The following is a 23,418-nucleotide window of genomic DNA, read 5'->3' as shown; positions in this document are numbered from 1 at the left end:
CGCCTTCCTTTCCCACCCAACTTCACTCGTTGGAAATTTCCATATGGCGATATAGGACTGGAGTTGGTGTGCGGTAAAGTGTGTAGTATAGTTATGGCTAATAAAATTTTCTGAAGTTGCCAACTCTAGCTAAAATTGCTGCTAAAAATTCAAACATGAAACGAAATTATATAAAGAGCTGCTGTAAAGCCGGGTTCTCCTAGGAACAGGCTTTCTGCGCAGCGTAAAAAATTTGAATTTCGGGGTTTTTAACCAACCTCGTTAACGCTATACACAAAGTAAGAATCATATTCCTAGGGGAAAACTCGGCTTTATATATAGTCGCAATGGATGAAAATGTAATGGTAAAAAAAAGACGTGGATATGTTATACTTCATGTAATATATTTATATAATACTATATGAATATACATTAAATAATTATGATAATTAATTTTTGATTATTTATGTAGAGTCAAAATTATCATAATATAATCTATAGTTCATTAAAATAATCCTAATTCTTAATTTCAATAAAGAATAAAAATTTAAGAAAGCCTCGTTGAAAATACGAGGAAAGGTTTGGCTGGCCGAAATTACGGAATTGTCCCAATGTGTGTCTTATGGTCACCACTATATACAGTCAAACCTCGTTAATGAGTCACTCTTGGGAGAGCAAAAATATGACTTGATAAGCGGAGTGACTCGTTAAACGGAGTAAGCCATAGCTGTGCCAATTCCTGCTTGAGGATAATTGGGACTTCCAAAAAGTGATCCGGTAAGCGGAGTGACGTGTTAACCGTGTGACGCACTAACGAGGTTTGACTGTATATATACAAGTTTCTGACCAGCGAGTGACAAAAATACCCCATATCTGGCCCGCTGAATGGAAATGTGCACCCCTGTATGATGTATGAAAAGGTGTACAGTTAAGTCCTAATTTGCATTTTATCTTATCAACCGTTCGTCGTAGAGGTGTGGCTCCAGTTTTAAAAAAATGCTCAAAAATCACACCCTGTACCAGTATTGAGAGTGAAAATACAGTATGTCCCAAAATAAAAAAAATCGAAATTTTTATCCGGTCCTCCCTGTCCTCTAACTTCCAATTAAAAAATTGTTGCCCTGTATGTCCTGAGGCCAACAACCTCCCCCTTCCCCAATACTTTTGACTGCAATATTCGCTGAAATATTTGAACTACAAAATTTCAGAGAACAAAAAAAAGGGAAAGAACAGCATAAACTAACGAAAAACGCTTCTTTTCCCCTGATTTTATGGTTTCCCAACTTTCTTTTTGAATCCAAATATCTCGGTGAATATTGCACTTAAAACGTGGATTTTTATTTTAGGTGGGCTCAGAAGAGACAGCGCCATAACTTTCTAATTGGAAGTCAGAGGACAGGAGGACCATTTAAAAATTTAGATTTTTTTACTTTGAGGCACACACTGCATTTTCACTCTCAAAATTGGTACAGAGTGATTTATAAAATCATTCCGAGCCCTTTTTAATTCAGAACCATATCTTTACGACGAATGGTTGGGGAGATATAGGGATCGAATTGGGACTTACGGGACTACCTGTATAATCTGTGTACAATAGTTATTTTCTTGTGTTTTCTGCAAAATAGCAATGTACCAGGCCTGGAACTTATTGCTCACGCCACGTTGAGATTGGAAGATTCAAACTCCAGGATCAAGACTTACGATTTGGCGACGACGTCGAATATTAACGAGAAGTCTTCGAGACAGCAGTTGCCGTTGTTCGGACATTTCTGTTGCAAGATGGCTGTGCAACCCGAGTGTATGGTCGAAGACGTCTATACTGGATACCTAAGTTTAGTACAGGTTAGTTAAAATGTGATACGCGTAAATTTCAGTACAAGATCAAATTCAGCATGCGAAGTACCAGGGAAAATGCGTATCTGTTGGGTTTTACGGAAAGTATTCAGCGGTAGAACATAAAATAAAAATTGACAAAATGCTCCGTAAAGTACTCATTAACTTTGACGTGTTGTTCCGTAAGAAAAACTGTGGTGGCCGCTAGTGTACCAGTTTGTCTCACGGAGCCTATACCGCGTTTGAGATGATCAAAAAGGACGGGCATTTCGTGGCTTGTCCTGCGTGGAAGAATGGCAAATCTATGTTATTTATATTCTTTCAAGTGTACAGAATTACGTATTATGATTGTTGGTGGCGTTCTGTAAAAGACGCGCAGTTTCATCGTAGCCGTCGTTGCCATTTTGCATGCACACACTCTTCGTAACCTTTCGCGACGTTGCGTAAGACGTATAAACCTACCGTAGACGTTACTGACGTTCTGTGATGCAAACGGACTCATCACTCACGTTGTTAGCATTCTGACTACCATTCGTACAGAATTTTCATGATTACAGCGTTCTCTAAGATGCAAAACACCATTCGTGGCCGTTGGTAGAAAGTACAGACTCTTTGCAACACTGGGCGGCGTTTCGTAAACCGTAGGTTCCACAACCTTTCTGACCCCAAGGACCAGTAAAATGTCTGAAACAATTCGATGGACTACATTTGCCCCGTATTACGGGACATTTCAGGATTTTTAGTCGTTCCGAAATTTTTTTGTACATTTTTCCCGTTTTTTCAACGATGCTCTTTTAACTACAACTAGGGAATTTATCCGACTTATGGCAACGTTTTTGATGACGATGGTGACGTCCTGCATTTTACCGTATTTGAGATCTCAGTTCCACCTATTTTTTTCTGAATGAAATATGGTAATCGGGTCATTTGAACGTTTTTCCCGTCAAATACATTTTTGTTCACTGTGAATTGTAGCAGTCCTTTACTTCCCCACCCGTCCCCAATTTTAACACTAATTAGCAAATTCATCATAAATTGCATTTTTTGACTACAATAAGTGATATCCCGTATTTGGGATCGCAATTTTCCTCATTTTCTTTGATGAGGTATGGTAAACCTAAATATGAAGGTACAATTTTTATTTGAACAAACATTGCATTTTGCTAATATCAATTACAGCAATTGTGAATAATTTTTTGTTCAGTTCTGATTGAATTATCAAGTCTGCCTGCAAACCACCTGTGTCATTGTTACGGACCATAGGTTGAGAAACGCTGGTTTACGGCATTTGTTAATGAGTTACTTACCCCGACCCGTTGAATGACATTCGTCATACGGGGATTCCCCGGAGGAAGCATTTATTTTGTCAATTTAAAAAAAAAAAAAAAATTACATATGTTAAAATATATATACATTCTATCCCCGGAGCACCATTGGTCCAAGGTTGACAACCTTACAAAACAATTTAAATTGCATTACAATTAAAACAACAGAACAAAAGATTACTACTACTATTACAGCTTACATTATACCTCGGGCAGCACCATTAACATCACGCGAGCAGGAATTTGATGCTCCCGAGATTATTAAATTAAGACGTCATTATTGCTTTAATAAATATACATTAATATACGTGCTTTTTATCAGTCTCCCAAATGTTTAATATGTGATCCATTCATATTATGTAACATCGACTGGAACATACTGACGCAAACCAGTTCGAAATAATACAAATTTATTCAAATAATATGTCATGAATTAATAAAATTCCCATAATAACGTGAATATATTTAAATATTAAAATGAAAATTAACAAAATTTTAACATGTCACTTGTCACTATTCACACAACACTTGCTATATGCACATTGTAATATGTTGTTATGGCATTTGTTAATGAAAAAAAGACTTACCGCAGACGTTGATAGACTTCTGACAGGCATACAGATCTGTCATGATTGTATGTGACGCTCTGCAAGTTTCGCAGTTTAATAGTGACCGCTTATGGTATTCCGTAAGATGAACAGACTCATGTACACACCGTTGGGGGCATTATAGCTCAATATACTCGATCTAATGGCACAACGAGATCTAATAAATCTTTCATATAAGATCACGACGCAAGGCCCACATCGCCACCCTCCCTTTAATTCATATCCGGCATACAATGCGCATTAAATCATTTCCGATTCCTCAATTACAATTTGGGACCACCGACGGAGCGATTATCGCTAACAGACCTGAAGGCCGGGCTCACAGTGGTCCTATACCTTCTAGAACGATACACTCCATATCCATGTTATGGTTGTATCGCTTATTGTATCGGTCCAGTGTGTTTCCCGTCCTAGGGCGCGATGCACGCTGAAGAGATACGACCGCAACTCGTATCGTTGTAGCATCGGTCCAGTGTGAACTCGGCCATAGAGGTGGGCATCTAACATTACACAGGGTCGCCGGCCGTGAATGGTGAAAAAGAATTTGGTTGAGGCTCTGGGCAAGTGTTGCCATAAGCGTAGGGTCAGCAAATTTAAACCATATATATCTTGCTGACTTTTCACATTATCTTTGACTGTAATTCACGTGTTTTTAACCTTTCAGACATTGCGCCTGAAATGTTGCATTAAACTTTCCATGAAGCCCGCGGGCCACCAAGTCATACCTTGTTATTCCAGGTTGTTAAACAAGTCCGCAAATTATTCAACACTTTTACTTTCTGAAATTATTTCTTTCATTAAATTTGAATTTATATTCATGTTGAAGTAACTTCTTTCACCGATTTTTTTAAATTATCTATTTCTTTTATTAATTCTGAAATTTGTTCCGATAATTCAGAAATTAATTTTCATTAAATATGAAATTATTTCTTTCACCAATTCTTAATTTTTTTTTTTAATGAAAAATTATTATTTTTAATAATTCTTAAGTAACTCTCAATAATTCTGCAATTACTTCTTTCATTAATTCTGAAGCTATTTTTTCATTAATTAAAATTTTCATCAATTATGAAATGATTTTTTTTCAATAATTCTGAAACTATTTATTTTAAAATTATTACTTCTAAAATTATTGCTTTTTTTTAAAATGGATTGAAGGGATTTTCAGCATTTCTATAAATTCTTTGATTATGTTATACCTTTCGGATGCAAAATTTTGCCTCTCAAATTATATGAAATCATAAACAACAAAATGTTTTGGCTCCGGGCACCCCCAGACCACCCCGAATCTGGGCACACCCCCCCCCCCCTGCAATTAATTCCTTACGACGGTGCTTTTTAATGTATCAAACGCACAGCATTACTGCTGAATCTATGAAATATCTCACAGATCTAAATACAGCAGTACAGATTTCAGGGGCCAGAGCGTTCTTTAACGAATTCAATAGTTTTTCTACGTAAAGAAGCGCGGGCAACAGGTTGAATACAGGTTGATTTGTACGATAGGCTACTTTAAAATTTCGGCAGAGCAGGGCAAATGCCCCAAATGGGCAAAAAACCATAGGGCAACAATGGTTTTTTGGGCGTCAACAATCACTTTCCGAACGTTTACTTTGGTTACCGTGGTTCCCTAGCCATGCGTTTCAGACGTGTATATGATATGCGTTTACAATGGTTTGTCATTTCCTCAACGCTGTCAGTATATGTATAATATTTATGCCTTTATAATGCTTTGCCACATTTTCAATACTCTCAGTAATGAGGCTTTTTGAATAGACGTCATAATAGACGTCATCAGCATCGCTTTGAGGGTCAGGAAAAGGCTGATCCTCATAGAAATCAGTGTTAAAATTGTCGATTTGCATGTAGAAATGCGGAAATTTGGTGGTTTTCCCACCGCATCAATAATTTAAAAAATTGTATTAAATCCTCGATTTTTGAAATATTCAGTTCGCTTAGAGATATACGAAGCCCAGGAGAAGTAGGAGATACCACGGTATCTCCAAGGCGGGCGGAAGGAAATTCATCAAAGAAAAGTCTTGCCCGGTATGCAAGAGGGTCTAGGTTCGAGTCCCGGCGGAGACTTGATGACTTTTCTTTTCGAGTTCACCTCAGCATAATATCCGGAAAATAACTGTTTCCTTGATATCTCGGGCTGAGAAAAAAGCCATCTATCTAATTTATTTTTACGTTTCTTTAAATCTAGATTTGTTTCTTTCATGAGTCGCGCAGGAAGTCACCATATTGGTGAACTTAGACACGGTTTGCATGTCCCTCAAAGAAAAAGGAAGATATCACGTGATCCAAAAAAGCCTCATTGAAGAAAACCCGGGCAACGCCGGGTATTATAGCTAGTTCCCTATAAAGGTGCCCTGCTCCAGGATGTGGAGGCCATGGGGGGGGGCAGCCGTTGGCAGCATTGGCCGTAGCGATAATACTGCCGTCACAGTGCGCAGTAATGGTGGATGATGAGTCGACCTAGATTCATTAAAGTTGCTATATATATTCAGTATCTGAAATAAACTTGTGATGTGTGATTATTCGCTGAATTAAGGTGACTTCGTATCCTAGCGGGTTCACCAAGGGTGGAAAAACGATTTCTGTTTGACGTGAAAATGACGTCTAACTGTTTAGAAAACGCATAGAGGCAGCTATTGTCTTTTTTTTTTTTTTACCGAGCACAACTCAGGTCTATCGCCCTGGCCAATTTACTACCTAGTGAGTTGTGCCGGAAGTGTAAGTATGTGTACCTAACAGTCTGAGTGTGTGTCTAGTGTTGTGTGTGATTTTTCAGTGCTGCCATCTGTATCTCAGAAGTGAAGTGAGTGAAGTGTAATGACTGAATATTTGTACTGTTTTGTAGGACTGTTACTCTCTGTGGCGAGGCTTTTTAACGGGAGATCGGCTCGCATTTGCGTCTTGAAGTTGGGAACCACAGGGTAGCTATTGTCTGTAACAATAATACTGACGTGGCACTGAACAGTAGTAGTGGATGACGAGTCTCTCTCTCTCTCTCTCGGCCTGGGTTTCCGGTGGCTATAGGCTTTGTAGTAAATTACCGGAATGACGATTAGTATGGTAACTTGGGGTGGCCTTAACGGTCATATGACCCATGTAGCCACATAGGAAGCTGCTATAAGGGCACGTGGGGAAGGCAAATCGGGGTAAAAAAAATAAAAGAATTGCATATAAAATGCTTTTCGTTGCAAAACTTCAAATTAAGTATGTATTGGATAGAATGATTCGCAAAAAGAAGACTAATTTTTGATTCACAGCTGCGAGTTATCGGGGCCGTTTCTACTGGTGCGCCTTATCACGACCACCTAGATAACCAGGTTATATAGGAAGTCGTGGTCCTTATACGCTGGAGTGAGCACCGTAACTATGTCTCCAAAGGGTGAGATTTTTTTTCTCGAGCCGCACCAGCAGCCATGGGCGCTCGGCTTGAGTTTTATGCAGATGCTTTTCATTTCTGAATATATTCTGGACAGACCCGTCATTTGTTGGGGTAGGACCCCCCCTCCGACTTTTGAAAATACACTAAAAATGGTATAATATATAAAATATACATACATATATTGAGTACATGTTCTTCCCCCCCCCCACTCTCCCCCCCGGAAAAAGTTGAAATGACGGCCCTGATTCTGGAAGATGCCACAAAATGTTGTGAGCATTCTTGGCCCCAAAGCACCCTCGGTTTCGATCTTCGGTGTGACTGCTATCAAGGCGCACTTATTTTGGTTGATGCCCGCAGAGAATACAATCAAAACTTGTTAAGAGAGGTTACTCTTTTGAGAACAAAAATGGGCCGCCGCATAAACGGATCAACCCGATAAAATGGAGTAAAATCCATGGCCTCGCGGAAGCCGATACAGGCTCCTCGATCGGGGAAAGGGCTGAATTAACGAGTTTGTGTATAGTGAAAAAAGTTCCACCTCCACCCAGGATCACCTTATCAGCATCATGGTACCCCGCTTAGCTGAAAAAGTGACTGCTTACTTATTCATTATTTTTACTCTTGAAAATAACAGTACCAAATCCCATTAATTACGAGCCCCCCCGATCCTATGCTGCTGTGGCCTTACTGACGTGCCCAGGTGGGCCCATGTGTTGAGACGGCCATGTCTCCACCCTCCCGTGTATGCCAATTGAACAACTTTTTTTGCACAAGACCCCACCCCGCCCTTCCCTCCTTATCTGCCTATGGCCATTATACATGACGTTCTTAAATCCGTATACAGACTCTTCGTAACCTTTTGTAGTGTCAGGACCGTCTCAACAGCATTATGACCCCCCCCCCCCCCCGATCAAAGTGGGATACTGAGGCATACTGCTTCACAGTCACATTTTCCCCAGACGCGGGGCCTGTAGCGAATATAATAGGGGGGGGGGGCAATGCTGAAAAAATATCTATACAAAGAAAATATGGGAACATTTGAATGTAAATTAACAAAAAATGAAAATTTTGGACTAAAAAGAAAATTTGAATTGATGAAAGAAATAATTCCAAAACCAATTAAAATTAGAACCTAATGAAAGAAATTTTCTGAGAGCTAATGAATATTCAGAATTCAGGAATTGAAAATAAGAAAAATAATTGACAGAGATAATTGCAGCACTCATCAAAATTCTGAAGAAATGATCCCAGCATTCATGAAAATACAGTGAATGAAAAAGCGTAATTCCGGAAAATGAAAAATTCAGAATAAATGAAAGAGTTAATTCCAGCTCCCGTGAAAATTCAAACGAAATGGGAAAGAAATAATTCTGGAATTGATCAAAGTGTTTAGAATAAATGAAAGAAATGATTCTAGAAACTGATGAAAATTCAGAATTTGCGTGGAAGAATATTATTTTTAACGTAAGTGTATTGCCCCCAACCCCAGGAACGCGGGGGTGACAGCCCTAAGGGCAACTATGGTTTCTGGGGCACCTTACCGGGGCAAGAGGGACCTGCCAATTCACACGCTTAGTCTCGGAAATCATACTCAGACCAGATCTCATTATCATCGACTTTCCTGGGACGTTTTCAAGCCTCGAAAATTGACCCTGGGTGGCTTTTTATAAATCCTACTGACTTGATGTGACGAAACCCACCATGAATTTCAATGACTCATAGATCAGTTTTTTTTACGAAAAATCCCCAATTTTTGATACGTGCCTGTGAATTATCTTTTTCCCCCCACTGATAATTATATAATGGTGATAATTACTATAAATATGTTTTCTTTTTTTTCAATAGCAAATCGGTAACCTGACGGGATCGCGGCGAATGTGGAGCTCATTAAAAAATTTCACTTTATCGATGTGGCACAGCGCAGCGGTAATGCACACCTCCAAACCAGATGTCACCATTCCTGTCAAGAAGGTATATTTGTCTTCTCTATCTAACAAAAAAAAATTGAAGCAACCCCCCCCCCCCACCTCCCACTTCTTTCCTTTATCTTTCCTTTAGGAGTTTAAATGTAGGCCAATATGCATGCTTTCCCCTAAGGGTAAGATTGGCAGAGCTCCATCCGGGGGCGCGAAATGATTCTTAGATTCAATCATTATCTTGCTTTTTTGCAGAGCTTACCAGATTCGAAAACTGAGAAAGGACGACGCTTGCGCTCTCTTCCCGATTTTCAAAACAGATGACGCCACTAAACCAAAAAAAAATGTTGCCTCAATAGTTTTCCTAAGTAGGGTTACCCGATTCGAAACTTGAGAAAGGAGGACCTGAGCGCACCTTTAATAATGTCACTTTCCCCGATTTCCACAAGAGATTGCGTGACTACACTGACCAAAAAAAAATCCTTAAGAATTTTAGACTATACTGATAGGGGGAGTTGGATGATGTCAGTCAAACAGCTACTCGCCCGAGTGACGCAGTGGTAAGAAGGTAAATAGCTACACAGTAGTCTGCAAACTGAAACATATCTCGACGTTCTAACACTGCCAAACATCATGAGTTGGAAGAAAAAAAACCAATACATATATAACGACCCGTTTCGCTCGTAGTGAGTTATTCTCACCCTCTGGTCAGTTTTATTACTTTGCCTGAAGTATGGCGAGAGGTTTTCTTTCTCTCTACAGTCAGAATGTTTTATTCCTTCTGGAGCGTTGCTTTTTTGCGAGGGGCGACTTATAATTCATTATAGGAATTAGTATTGAGTGTTGTTTGCACATCCTATTTTCACCCCCCCCCCCCAACTTCAGTATACGGTATTAGCTGTTGGCGAGCAAACAATGATGTTCTTAAAATGGATGTTGTGGTTTTCTTCTTCCAGAGCTATTTCTTGTTGTCTTTTTTTCATATTATCCTGAAACAAACTGGGTCACGGTAGAGCAGCACCTGTACCCTGCTTGGTGGCAACTTGGGTTGTTGTATTCCGGGAATTTCGAAGGCGATTGGTCAAAGCGTGTGGGGAAAAAACCACACACAAACGCTCATTTTAAAGAAGCGATATATAAGACAGTGCAAAAAAAAAATTTCCCCATAACAAAAAGAGACATTAATTGGGGAAACCTGAAAAGGACAACAAACGGGCGAATTTTCTAGAACATAGGACGACTCTCAAAATAACATCAAAAAGAAGGAAAGGAGGACATGTCCTTCTAAAAGACGACTTCTGGTAACCCTATTCCTAAACCAAACCAGAACTGCTACAAAGAAAAAAAGATCAAATATCGATCTCCCATTGAATTTTCACAAAGTTTCGTCAATTTCATGACTTTTTCTGGAACAAAACGAGACATTTGTTTTCGGAGGCTCTGCTTTTTTGCCAGAGTCGATCTTACCATAGAAATTAGCATCGAGTGTTGTTTTTGCACATCCTATTTTTTTATTTTATTTCCGAATGGAAGGGAGGACAACCCCGTCCCTCCCCATTTCAGAGTATGGATACGGCATTAGCTGTTGGTGAGCAAACAATGGTATTCTGAAAATGGGTGTTGCGGTTCTTCCGGAGTCGTTTTTCGGGATGTCTTTTTGATATTATCCTGGAACAAGCTGAACCGTGGCTAGAATAGCATCTGTGCTGCTTGGAGGCAGCTTGGGTCGACGGTGAGTGGTCAAAGCTTGCAAAGATATGTGAGGAAAGAAAACAAGCTATATATACACAAGGTGTGCTGTAACTGATAATGGCGGCCTTTATCTTATCAACCGTCCGTCGTAGAGGTATGATTCCAATTTAACAAATGCCGAAAACGTGTTCAAAAATTACCCTATATCAGTTTTGAGAGTGAAAATACAGTGAGTAACAAAATAAGAAATCTAAATTTTTACTGTTTCCCCTGTCTTCTAACCTCCAATTAGAAAGTTGTTGCCCTGCCCCTAATGAGGCCAACAGGAAAAAAATTACAAGTTTCTAACTGCAATATTCGCCGAGATATTCGAATTCAAAAATTGGAAAAACGTTTGGGATAGGACAGCAAAGACTAACGGGCAACGTTAAAAGGTAATTTTTGAACACATCATGAACATTTTTTAAATTGAAACTATTCCTCGGCGACGGAACGACGGACGGTTGAGGAGATAAAGGCCGTATTAGCAGTTACAGGACACCCTGTATGTTTGAAAAAGAGGACAAAAGCATGAATTTTCTAAAACGTAGGAGGACGCTTGAAATGGCATCAAAAACTCCTAATGGAGGACGTTGGGTAACCCTATATTCGCACCTTCGTATACTACTTGAGTGCCTCCGTCTAACTGCACGTAGAGGAAAACACAGGGTGATTATATAATTGAAGTCCCCGTAATTGTTAGTAGTTTTCTCAAAAACTATCGTTTATTGAATTTTCATTTTTCCCATGGTCCATACAGCGTATCAGTGTTGCCATCGAATAGTTATTTTCCAACTGGATCTGGTCTTTTTTTCGGCCTTTTAGTTGGGAAAAACCCCATTTAGTTGAGTTTTTATTGTTGTGTTTTGCTGGTTGTTTTTCTAGTCTTTTTCAAAAATTTTTCTTTGTGTACTGGTAGATAGTCTATTTTGTTGAATCACCTTAAAATACGGAAATTTCCCGGTAAGTACGGGACGTTTAGTCATTTCAATGATGACTGAAATTAATTCTGGTTGTTTTTAAGCCCGGTTTCTAGTTGTTTTTCATAAAGAATCTAGTTGAAAGTTTTCTCGACTTTTGGCAACGCTGCAGCGTATATATATGCCGAGTTTCAAAGGAATACCTCCATCAGAACGGGCGCTGTATAGGTCTGAGCCATGGCAGGGGACAGAAATTACCGAGACCCACGCAGCGCCCTTTCTGGTTGACGCATTCCATTGAAACTGGGTTTATACGCTGTATGGACCATGGGAAAAAAGAAAATTCAGTAAAAAAAGTGTCATTTATTCACCTGGTTGTCAAAAATTGAATTATTTTTGTATCGCATAAATCTCCCTCCAATGGGTCTCATTTTAAGAGGAAATATGCAGAAAATTTCCTGGATTCGGATGAGTACTCAGAGTACGGGAACATTCATAACATCAGAACAGTGGGGAAATTCAAACTAGCTTCTTATAATCACCCGCTGTGTGTATGCCCCGTATTTCAATTTTAAATGTTTTGCAATCCTAATTATGATTGTAATTGTTTTATTTGAATAGATTTTGATTGGATCTTATTCGCAGGGCACTCAAGTGAAAACGGAAGGGACTGACAGTTCGTATCCCACGTACGGATTCCGGGTGGAGAATACAGTGAACGGTGAAACGTCCGAAGTACTGCTTGCAGCGGATTCTTCGTCAGAACTATCTATTTGGGTAGCTCACATTAATCAGCACATCGAAGACTACAGTAAGTATCAATTGGAATCTTGAACGTGGTGCCTTTTTTTTTTTTTTGGAAGAAATTCATTGTTAAGGGCGTAGCGTACCTTCTCGGGACCCCATAAAAAGGAAAAAATTACGCACAATAAGTGTGAATTTTTTGCGAGGCCCCAATTCGACTCGGGGGCCCCGGGGCAGTGCTCCGGCTGTCCCAGCCTAGTTATAGCCCTGGTTACCACAATCGAAAACTGAGAAAGAATGATGTCTTCACACGCATCCTCAGTGTCGTCACTTCGCTTAATTTTCATAACAGATGGCAGCGCTATTCTTACCGACACAAAACTGGACTCAGCAATAATTTTTCCAGGAAAAAAATTAACAAACCCCCCCCTTCCCCGAAAAAAAATAAGAAAAATCTGGGAATTCCGACGGCTATTGGTTAATGGAAAAAACCACAAAAACACACATGCTAATGAAGATATATGTTTCAAAGTAGGAAAAAAAAAATTTCCAAGAAAAACAATTCAGGAAACCTGAAAAGGAAAAAAAAAAAAATGCAAATTTTTGCGAAACGTAGGAGGACACTTTAAATGATATCAGAAAAGAGGACATGGACATCTGATAATTCTATTCATTGTAAAAAATCTTAATTTCGCAAGAGTATTTCGAATCAGATATGCCCTCTGAGCTGTAACTGTGTTGCTGCTGCCATCTGTCGTAATTATAAAGAACCCGTGAATTGGCGCTTCAAGTTTTTGCCGAAAGATGGCAGAGAAACAGATTCTTCGAGTTGAAAACAACTAATATTGTCATACCATATGACCCGTATTTAACGGGACATTCCACACACATATTTGTCTTTGTTTCTTTCTGTCAAACTTGACACGGCAAAGGCTCTATTGGCTTTAGTCATTGCCCTTGCAATTTTCGCTTTGTCCTTAATCTTGGCCATCTCGATATTTGAACAAAAATATCTCTTATTCTCTCACGTATTATTAAAGATGCTTCTTGAATTTTTATTCTTTACGGAAACCACGGATGAAAATTACTTTCAATTGCAACAGTTAATTTTAAAATTATACAGGGTGGGACGAAAGCCTGAATTTTTGGAGTTTTTGTTTTTTTTAATTAAAGAAATATTTTAAAATTTTACTCACAGATTGCACTGTATCACGACATAACACATTGCATTTAATTCATTGACATTTACATAAAATGCAGCAAAAACAGTACATAGTGAAAGTTTATGGCGATTTGCGTTACATAAAACTACCACATTCCAACATGAGCACCTTTTACCTGTTTAGATGTACCTTGAACCACAAAGGGTGCTTATCATGGGCGGAGATACGAGGGGGCCCAGTGAAATGACGTTGCCGACTGATCAAATGTATATGCACCTGTATGAATGGTCTCATCATCATGCCTCCCCGCACCCTTTCATGTCTATCTCCGCCTATGGCATGGGCGGAGATACGGGGGGGGGCGTGGAGGGCAATAATGACCTTGCCCCCCCCCCCAGACTTCCAAGCCAATCTCCGACTATGGCCTATGGTGATTAACTGATTATATTGAAATGTGGTGGTTTTATTCAATGCAAATCCTCATAAAGATTAATTACGCACTGTTTGTGTTGAATTTTATGTTTAATATGGAATTTTATGCGATATAAAGTTCCTTCTGTGTGTGTGTGAAATTTGATTTTTTTTAAAAATTTATTCGTTTACAGAGAAACCTCAATATAAAGATATTTTGCGCGCGAAGAAAAATATCGTTGTAGAGGGATTATTGTTATATTGATAGGTAACATTGTCATCACGTGCCACCAAATTTATGCTGCTGTTGGCATCTTTTCTAAATCTGCGCGTTGTTAGTACCAACAGAAAACGCCCTTTGAAGTATTTATTCGTCGCACAAAACTGTAATTAATTAGTTTGTTTATGAAATTCATTCAGATGCATTTCTTCTGTAAACGTATTGCACTTTTGTGTCGTAGAGAAAGTGGCGATACCAACAGCTTTATTTTCGGTATTATGCGGTGCAAAACACCGATGTTTTTGACGCTCTTGGAAGAATGAAAACAAGTGACAACGTTAAAATTCAATTCAAGACGATTTTGAGCTAAATATAAAAAAATATCGTTGTAGAAATTTTAAAATCTCAAAAATATCGTTATAGTGGGATTTATCGTAGTATAGAATATCGTTGTGTCGAGAGGTGTTCAACATTTTTTAGAGATTAGACTATAGGCGATTTCAAACAAGACGAAAAAATATCGTTGCTGAAGGATTTGTCGGTATCGTTGTAGCGAGGTTTTACTGTATAAAACCCCTCTTAACGGTCATACCTCTTTTACGGCGTAATAATAATTTCCGATTATATAATAAAATTATGCATTTCAAATCCTTGATTAACGGTCACCCCTCTTTCACGGACGAAGTTTTTTGTCCCGCCGGGTTCGCAAAATAGTGGTTTCACTGCACATCATCACAAAAACAAAAGCTCCAGGCCATAATAAGTATTTTAATAAAAACCGCACCCCTTTTATGTCGATTGGACGATTTATTAATTTTTAAAATGTGCGGCCAGGACTTTCTGCCCTCCCTATATTAAATTCGGGCTATAAATAGAATATTCATCTTAAATTTTTCACATGTCCAACGCTTTTTAACTTAGATTTTAATTCATTGCGATTAGCCGAGCTCTTTATTTACCAACCACTGGATATTTTTCAGCAATATATAAATTTTTCAGCGTTTGGCAATTTCTCTTTTTTTGGCAAGAATTGATCATGTCTCTTATTTTACAGTGTTCACGATCATTCATTTATGAGTATTTTCGTGAAATATGGTCATCCCGAATGTCACTTTTTTTCCCCCCCAAAATCAATACTGGGTATTGGGTAATACATATCAAGGTCTTTAAGGAAATACAGGGCATCCTAATTGTCATCAAAATTGCTACAAAAAAAAAAAAATGCTTTCTGTTATTCAGAGTCACTAATAAGCAAGAAAACAAAAGAGCAAAAACTTTAATTGACCTTTTAGAGCAAAAGTGCAGTAAAATTTTGCAATGGTTCACATTTAAAAAAAAAGAAAAGTGATGTAAATTTCCTATCTGTACATTCATAACATCAGAGCACAGGAAAAATTCAAATTAGCTTCTTTTAAAAGCAATGCTAGTTTCTTTGAAGAAAACCAGGACAGCCAAAAAATGGGATAGTACATTAAATACGGGTCATGCGTTATTTTGCAAATACGGGTTACTTTTTGATTGACAATATGAAAAAAAACGAGCATTTGCCAAATTTCACCCAAAAATTATTAATTACTGAAAAATCACCCCAATTATCAAAAATTCATCTCATCAACATAACAGAAATGTGTGAGACGAATATTCATATAGTCATATTTATCATGATATAACTTATAAGTTATGCAAAATGTTATAGAGTTACTAGTCGAAAGAAGTCTTTTTCCCATAAAATGGGGAAAGAGAGTATATATATAACACTGCTCACAAGAGAGATACGCTGATTTTGTTTTCAATGCTTATATATGCCGTGATTTTAGGACGATTTTGGGGCGCTGATTCCGGAATTCGTTTCCAGATTGGCTCTAGTGTTTTCGAGTGAAATTGAAAGTTAAATTTCAATGGTGATACATAAGCAGTATAAAAATCACATTCGAAGAGTGCTTTATAAACAAATACAGTAAGTCAGTGGTAAAGATAGGGCGCGGTAGCCCAGGTCGATAAGATACTAGCCTAAAGTACCAAAGGATGTTTAGAGGTGTCGCGAGTTCGATACACGGTTCGTTCCTTGTCAGAAACTTTCCTGACGCAAGGGTACAACAGAAACAGCGACATGACCACGGAAAAAGATTGCTACCGTAAGAAGTCCCACACTGAGGGGGTCAGCGCACCAACCTTTCGGTAAGTATAAAGAAATGCTGCCGTGTTCAGAATCGGCAATAAATTGTAGACCACGGTCTAATTAGCCCTCGTGTGCAGAAAATGACCGCGGTGCGACAAAAACGATCAATAGGCAAAGATATTTCAGAGTGATTTTGTAGCGCTGATTCCGAATCTGGCATTGGTTTTGTAAGATTGGCTCTAGTTTTGTGAGATAAAGCGATTAAGTTTCAGTGGTAACACCATAAGCAGCATACAAATCACATTCGAAGTGTGCGAAATGTAAATCAATAATAAGCTTAATATTAATAAAGAAAGACAACCTATGTCTCTGATCACGATACAAATACAATAATGTATTGAATAACAATGCGACGAAAAAAATTAGTGTCTGAAGACTAGCTTGAAACGTTGGAAGTGAATTATCTCGAAAACTAGGGCCAATTCGGCAAAACCATCATCGGTTTTGTAACCACAGCAGCCCCAATATACCCCAAAACCGTCAAAATTTCCTTTGGGAACACGAAAAGTTTTTCTTTTCTTTGTTGAGCGGTGTAATCAATACTTTACAACACGGTTATTCTAATAAGTAAATAATGCGATAATTTATTTATATTTTTTAAGAATGTGATGAGAAATATGTCCAATGTATTGCAGGTTCTTGGAAACCAGCGACAGACGCCATTGCAGACATACCATCGCCGAGTATAAGGCGGCAGACACGATATTCCAAAGGAAGAAACAGTTCTTTGTACGATGAGACGCCTTTCGCAGGTAATTATCGAAACTGTATAATTGCAATTACGGTGCTTTCAGACATCCAGTATACCAAAAATAAGTCTCAGTTAGGCAGCACCATATATAGCAGGCCTGCGCGAGCAGCTCGCGACGTCACCACTACTAAACCGGACACATGCACCTCGCCCATATTCCCCTGCGGAATTCTAACGAATTGGTGCATGTTGGAATATTTGTGTACGTATAGTGACCACCATCCGTGAATTTTTGTTTCTGTGCAATGCTTTGCCGTCTACAATCAATTTTTTTTTTAAACCATGAGTTTTTTCTTAACTCATAGTGAATGAAGTGCGATGAATGAATAATTATACCGTTGTACGCCTGTCGCTCACTGCGGCGAGGCTCATGACGTCACTGAAGGTGGTCATCTCACCTATAGCTATTGGATATAGCAGGCCAACGCATGTGCCATCTTTACCATTTTTTTGTAGTATGGCTATAAGCGAGATGACCTTCAGTGACGTCAAGAGCTTCGTGCGGATGCCTTCTACTATAGATGTTGTTGGTCATGGCCGCTACATCCTGGGAGCAGGACCCCTACGCTGGGATCTCACGGGCCCTTCTAGAGTGAGTTTACGTTATGAGAAAAAAAAATGATGGTAATTGGCTAGAGACCTGTCAGCCTACCATTGTGGGGGCTCTGGTCCCGGTATTCCATGAAACATTTTTGAGACACTTCTTTGTCCCGTTTTTGGGATAAACATCGTATCTGAGGCCCACACCAAACTAGACTACCTTCTATAATAATACATCCTGTATTGTTTGAAGTAGGATGTAAATTGCTAGACTCCTCTCCTAACCAGATCAGGGCCGCTGCTGCGCTGTCTCTATTAAGGAGATATAAGCAGGTGGTGTCGAAGAAGACCTGGACAATGCTGAGCACGTATATGTTGTCGTGAGTATAACGTGAAGTTTGTTTCTGTGCAATGCTTGTCACCAGTGCTGCTCTCTGCATTTTTGACGGGGAGATCGGCTCGCATTCCCTCCTCGAAGTTGGAATAAATTGCTACGCTGTTACTTTTCCAGGTGAAAGTGGGGGATAGACTAGTATGGTGGCCGTTGTGGGTCATAGTGACGGACTCGCATCGCGAGGTCCCGAGTTCGAACCCCACAGAAGTGGTAGTCATCTGAAGTTAGTTTTCTGTGGTTCTCAACTTCGAGGTGCGAATGCGAGTCGATCTCCCCGTTAAAATCACTCGCCACAGAGAACAACAGGCCTACAACGGTACAATTATTCAATCGTTACACTTCACTTCTGAAATATTGATGGCAGCACTGAAAAAATCATACACAACACTAGATACGCACTCAAACTGTTAGGTAAACACACACTTCCGGCACAACTCACTAAGTAGTAAATTGCCCATGGCGATAGACCTGAGTTGCGCTCAGTTTTGGTTTTAAAAATAGTCTGATACAGTGCTGCCCAACCTCCGGCCCGCGGGCCAAATGTGACCAATTAAGACGTTCCATCTGGCCTGTGAAAGGTGTCCCGGTAGAAAAGTATCAATACACACAACACGACACGACACGTGAAGTTTAGGCTGACCATATTTCCTTCATAAAAATACGGGATCCACATGGGATATCGCAAATTTATCACAAAAAATTGTCAAATGCAAGTATAGTTACCAATTATGGAAAAAAAATTTCAAAGTCAAGTTATGTGCCAAAAAAAAAAAATTTCTGAGACGAGGAAGGTTGCCAATTACAGCCAAAACAATTTTTAATTATCTGTTCAATTTCTCCGCGCTGTACAGATAACCTCGGAGTTTTCAGAATTTGTTCAATGCTGTGCTATTTTCTGTAACTATCCGAGTGAATTTCTAAACATGCCGAAAACCTCTAGTGACGTGGCAGGTATAAGCTGCTAATGGCTAAATTACGTTTTAAGTGCGTATATGTGAGAAAGTAGAACTTATGAAAAAGGCTGAAACACGGAACACCGGTACGAATACTGTCTCGCAACAGGGAATAACAGGACTACGACGGTAAAATGTTTAACCATTACACTTCACTTATAGTTAGAAAAACTGATGGTAGATGGCTGCACTACACGTAACAAGCATCGCACAGAAACAAATTTTACATTAGATCCACAACACGGATACGTACATTCAAACATGTACCATTTCGTTAGACGTTCCGCAGAGGAATGTGGACGAGGTTCATGTATAGTATAGTAGTACGAATGTTGTGCGGAGGGTATGGAATGGGAAGATCTACTTTCCACGACGACAGAAATACACACAAAAAAAAAATTCCATGTATCTTGGTTCACAGGTTGAAATTCGTAAAAATTGAAATACTTCTGAGGTTTTTGCGGTGCGTTCATTTAGAATCAGTATTAAAAAAAAAAGTTGGCGGTGTCTTTTCAGCAGAAGATGGTGGCTTCATCAACTAGTGATTCAAACTTGAGAAGCTGACATTGCAGTGCCAGTTCCTCGTTGAGTAGCTGTACATAGCCCATTACCACAAAAAATTAGAATAATAAATATTATTTGTACTTTTTTTACTTTTATAGCAATCAACTTATATTTTGTTTTCTATGGCATACAGTAATTTGATTTAATCAAATAAATTATTATATAGTAAAAGATTCTTGTTTCCAGAAAAGAAAAACTTTCTAGAAAGATTCAGAAACTGAAGTAACGGACAATAGTCTCTCCTATAGCTGCCAACTGAAAATGTAGATGGCAGCATCGCCGAGCATTTATTACTGCATATTGTGCATTATTTAAACACAGTCGGGGAAATCTACCGCTTATATATACTTCAAGACATGACTTCAAGACATGACTTCACTACATTAACAAAAATTTCAGAAAAAACAACATATACGTAAGGTTACTAGATTCCAAAACGTAGAATGAGGACTTATGCGCGTTCCCTTGGCAGCGTCACTCGCATATATTCACAACAGATGGCATCACCGCAACCGACGATTGTTTTCCAAAAAAAAAGAAACCGCTTTCGGGGAGAGGGGCTTGTGATTTTTAGATGATTTTTTCAAGAATGCTTTACAACAGAGGGCGGGAAATAGGAATCACGCATTGAGTGTTGTTTCCACCATTTAGTTCATTTCTGAATGGAAGATAAAAGAGTTAACCCCAGGGCTGCTTTAATGCATTTGCCCACCTATTCACAGCTCTGGGGCCTCGGATTCCATGCTGATAAGATCTGGTGCTATAAGTTTGAGATGTAAATTGGTTAGTTAGTATTACGAGGCGGGTAGAAAAGGTCCTGGGATATAGCTTTGACCAGGAGCTTATTATGCTGTTTGATACGGCCCTGAGTAACACCCTGCCATGCACGGCATTAGCGATTGCTAAGCGAACAAACGATTTGAAAAGTCGATCCAAGTAATTAACTACACATGGATTGAATGCGACATTGGAAGGATGTTTCTTTGAAAACACCGGATAATACCATATGTAAGGGACGTCCAAACAACATTCCACTTAAACGTTGAAATGACATAACTTGGAAAGAATGATACATGGAAAACGAAACAGGTCTTATGTTTAATAGACAGGCCTGAAATTTCAGATGCAATGTTTTGAAAAATCGCAGTTTTTACTGATCGGTGGCACCACAATCATTTTATTTCGCGATTCTTGTGTCTGCTAGAAAATCATTGTTTACAGCAAGATTCCTCGAACACTATATCAGCTTGAGTAGTTCATATGTGAGACATATGCATCGATTGCAATAGACATTGAGGAAAGTGGTTTTTAACCAGATCCACTTTTGTCATGTCCTTTCTGGGCAATGTGAATTTACCCATGTTTACGTTGTAAACATTACCCACTGTTAAAAAGACATTAGCTTATAGATGACGTCACGGTCTCAGTTCAAAGTTGCAACTCATTCCACAAACCGGCGTATTTGGCATACCACGCTTGCCTATTAAACGAACTGCTTCTTTCACTTTCCTATCTATCACAAGTTATGCGTTTCAAAGTTAGGGTGCCCTTGTTGAAACACCCTGTACGTGAATCAGTGTCATCTATTAACCCTTCAAGCCGGTTCACAAATTTAAATGCCAAGGCCCTATTCGTAGTATTTAAATTAAAAAAAAAAAAAAGAACTTTGTACAGCTCTGGTGGGGGCGCGATAGCCCAGGGCGATAAAATACTCGCCTAAAGTATCAAAGGATGTTTAGAGGTGTCGCGAGTTCTATACACGGTTCGTCCTTGTCAGAAAATTTCCTGACGCAGGGGTACAACAGAAACGGCGACATGGCCACAGATAAAGATTTCTACCGCAGGGAGTCCCACATCAAGGGGCTAGCGCATCAACCTCTCAGTGAGTATAAAAACAAGCCTGCCGTTCGGAATCGGCAATAAATTGTAGCTCCTGGTCTAATTAGCTGTCGTGCGCAGAAAATTACCGTGGTGCGACAAAAATGATCAATGTGCAGCTGTGCTGAAAATATTTTTACCATTTATGTTATTTACCTGTTTCAATTGTAATTTTACTGTGATTATTTTAAAATAATCAGGTGGTAAGAAAATTTCACCGCTTCTGACATACCGAGTACTGATATTAGCGTAGAGTGAGGGTTAAAACAAGTTTCCACATTGTTTAATGAATCAATAAACAAACTTACAAATTAAAACTGAGCTTTTCCTTGCAGATGGTACGGAGCCATCATCGCCAGTTAGTGAAAGTCCATTCTATGACCACGCCGTCGGTGGTCGCTCGAGTCGTAGTAGCGGTCGCTCGAGTCGCCTGTCGACGCCGGCTTTCAGGTGGTCAACTAGTTCCGGTTCTTCGACATCCAACTCGTTAGAGCTGCAGACGCCATCGAGGCCGAAATCCGTCTTCATGAAGACATTCGACTCAAACTTGCAATTCTAAATAGCAGTTCCTTATTTTAATGACAAATATTATGTATCATTTTTTGCTCAATGGGACTCGTTGATTCCGTTTTTTACGCAGTGGAACCATGACTGACGATTACTGCTCAGTCAGTCAACTAGATAAATAGATGAAGATCTGGAATGAGGAAAGATCATAGAATTTTTCTGTGCAAATTTCAATTGCCTACATCGTCATTTGTTTTTTGCAGATCTTCAAGACATCATTAGCCAGTCAATTTGGCCTGGAGGGCGTTAATCACGAGGGATGTAGTTACCTTTCTTTCTAGAGAGTTTTTCATTGTGGATGTTGTTGTAAACTCAAGCCAAAACTGTTCGCGTACGAGAGCGTACGAAAAAGCAATATTATTTTGTCATGTAATTTAGTTTTGATCGTCACCTGTCAATTGGTTTTTTTTACATGTTATATAAATAATTCCATCGTAACTCTTGGTGTTTTTATATTGCAAAAGTCACACACTCAAAATCTTTAATCAATATATGATGGCGGAAATTATATTAGATTTTTGAGGTTCAACAGATGTTTTTTTGAAATTAAAAATTCTTGAACATGAAATTAACACAGTCATAATTTCTATGAATTTCTATTTTGGGGGGGGGGGGGACTTTTAATTTTTCCGATTGATAGAGCTAACTGAGTCATCCGAGTCTGGCCAGTGAATAAAAAGAGAATTTGGGATCAATAAGCTGCCGGTTATGACTGAAATATCTGAAAAGTCGCCAAATGGCGGGAGATGAAGCGCTACTGAGAATCACGGTGAATTGAAATGCAATTCATAGCGTTAAACATCACAAATCTGAGATGAAATTTAAATTTTCAGTCATAATTGTCGTTGAAAAATTAATAAGTTTGGAAAATAGTTTTAGTTCTTGATTCCTTCTTTGAAATTCTTTCTTCCGAAAAATTTACTTAGGCTTCAATGAAAGTATGGAGAAAAAACGTACCATATATACATATAAAATTTATGAAACCATAATTTTATGAAAAAAAAAAGCCGGGACTATCAAAATTTCCGGAAAGTACGAGTCATACGTTCACCCTAGCTTAAAGCCAAAAGAAAATTTTACATTAAGAAAGCCAACGTTCACATTCAAATATCAAAAAAAGGAAATAAATTCTCACAGACACAAATTTTTCAGGAGAAAAGTTTATTAAATTTGTACCACAGTTATTTTCAATTCCACAATGTGTGAAATATAACGAATAAACAGACAATATAATGTACAAAATAATTAATAATAATAATTAGAAAGAGAGGGGGAGTTGAATTATATATAAAAAAACAAAACACATATAAATCGCTATCTCATATTAGAATGCCTTACTCTTTTT

At 38.8% G+C, this 23,418-nt stretch overlaps 1 protein-coding gene across 6 annotated transcripts in view; it reads left to right on the top strand.

Annotated features, from left to right (window-relative positions):
- The window catches only part of LOC149068727 (rhotekin-2-like), a 96,657-nt gene extending 74,146 nt beyond the window's left edge, over window positions 1–22,511 (top strand). For 3 of the 6 annotated variants that reach the window (XM_089250399.1, XM_089250397.1, XM_089250396.1), the window contains 5 exons: window positions 1,605–1,821; window positions 8,988–9,113; window positions 12,355–12,520; window positions 17,062–17,178; window positions 22,277–22,511. In XM_089250399.1, coding sequence (XP_089106525.1) covers window positions 1,605–1,821; window positions 8,988–9,113; window positions 12,355–12,520; window positions 17,062–17,178; window positions 22,277–22,323 — 673 coding nt within the window. In that variant the 3' untranslated portion in view covers window positions 22,324–22,511. Of the gene's footprint in view, window positions 1–1,604; window positions 1,822–8,987; window positions 9,114–12,354; window positions 12,521–17,061; window positions 17,179–21,841 lie in introns of all 6 variants that reach the window. The other 3 variants (XM_089250395.1, XM_089250394.1, XM_089250393.1) reach the window with 1 other exon arrangement.
- Window positions 22,512–23,418: the final 907 nt, after the last annotated feature.

The sequence above is a fragment of the Pholcus phalangioides genome, unplaced genomic scaffold (genome assembly GCF_987345545.1).
Source record: "Pholcus phalangioides strain wild (caught in Gottingen) unplaced genomic scaffold, Ppha-v1.0 ptg000024l_1, whole genome shotgun sequence".
Lineage (NCBI taxonomy): Eukaryota > Metazoa > Arthropoda > Arachnida > Araneae > Pholcidae > Pholcus > Pholcus phalangioides.
This window is presented reverse-complemented; position numbering and strand designations above follow the sequence as displayed.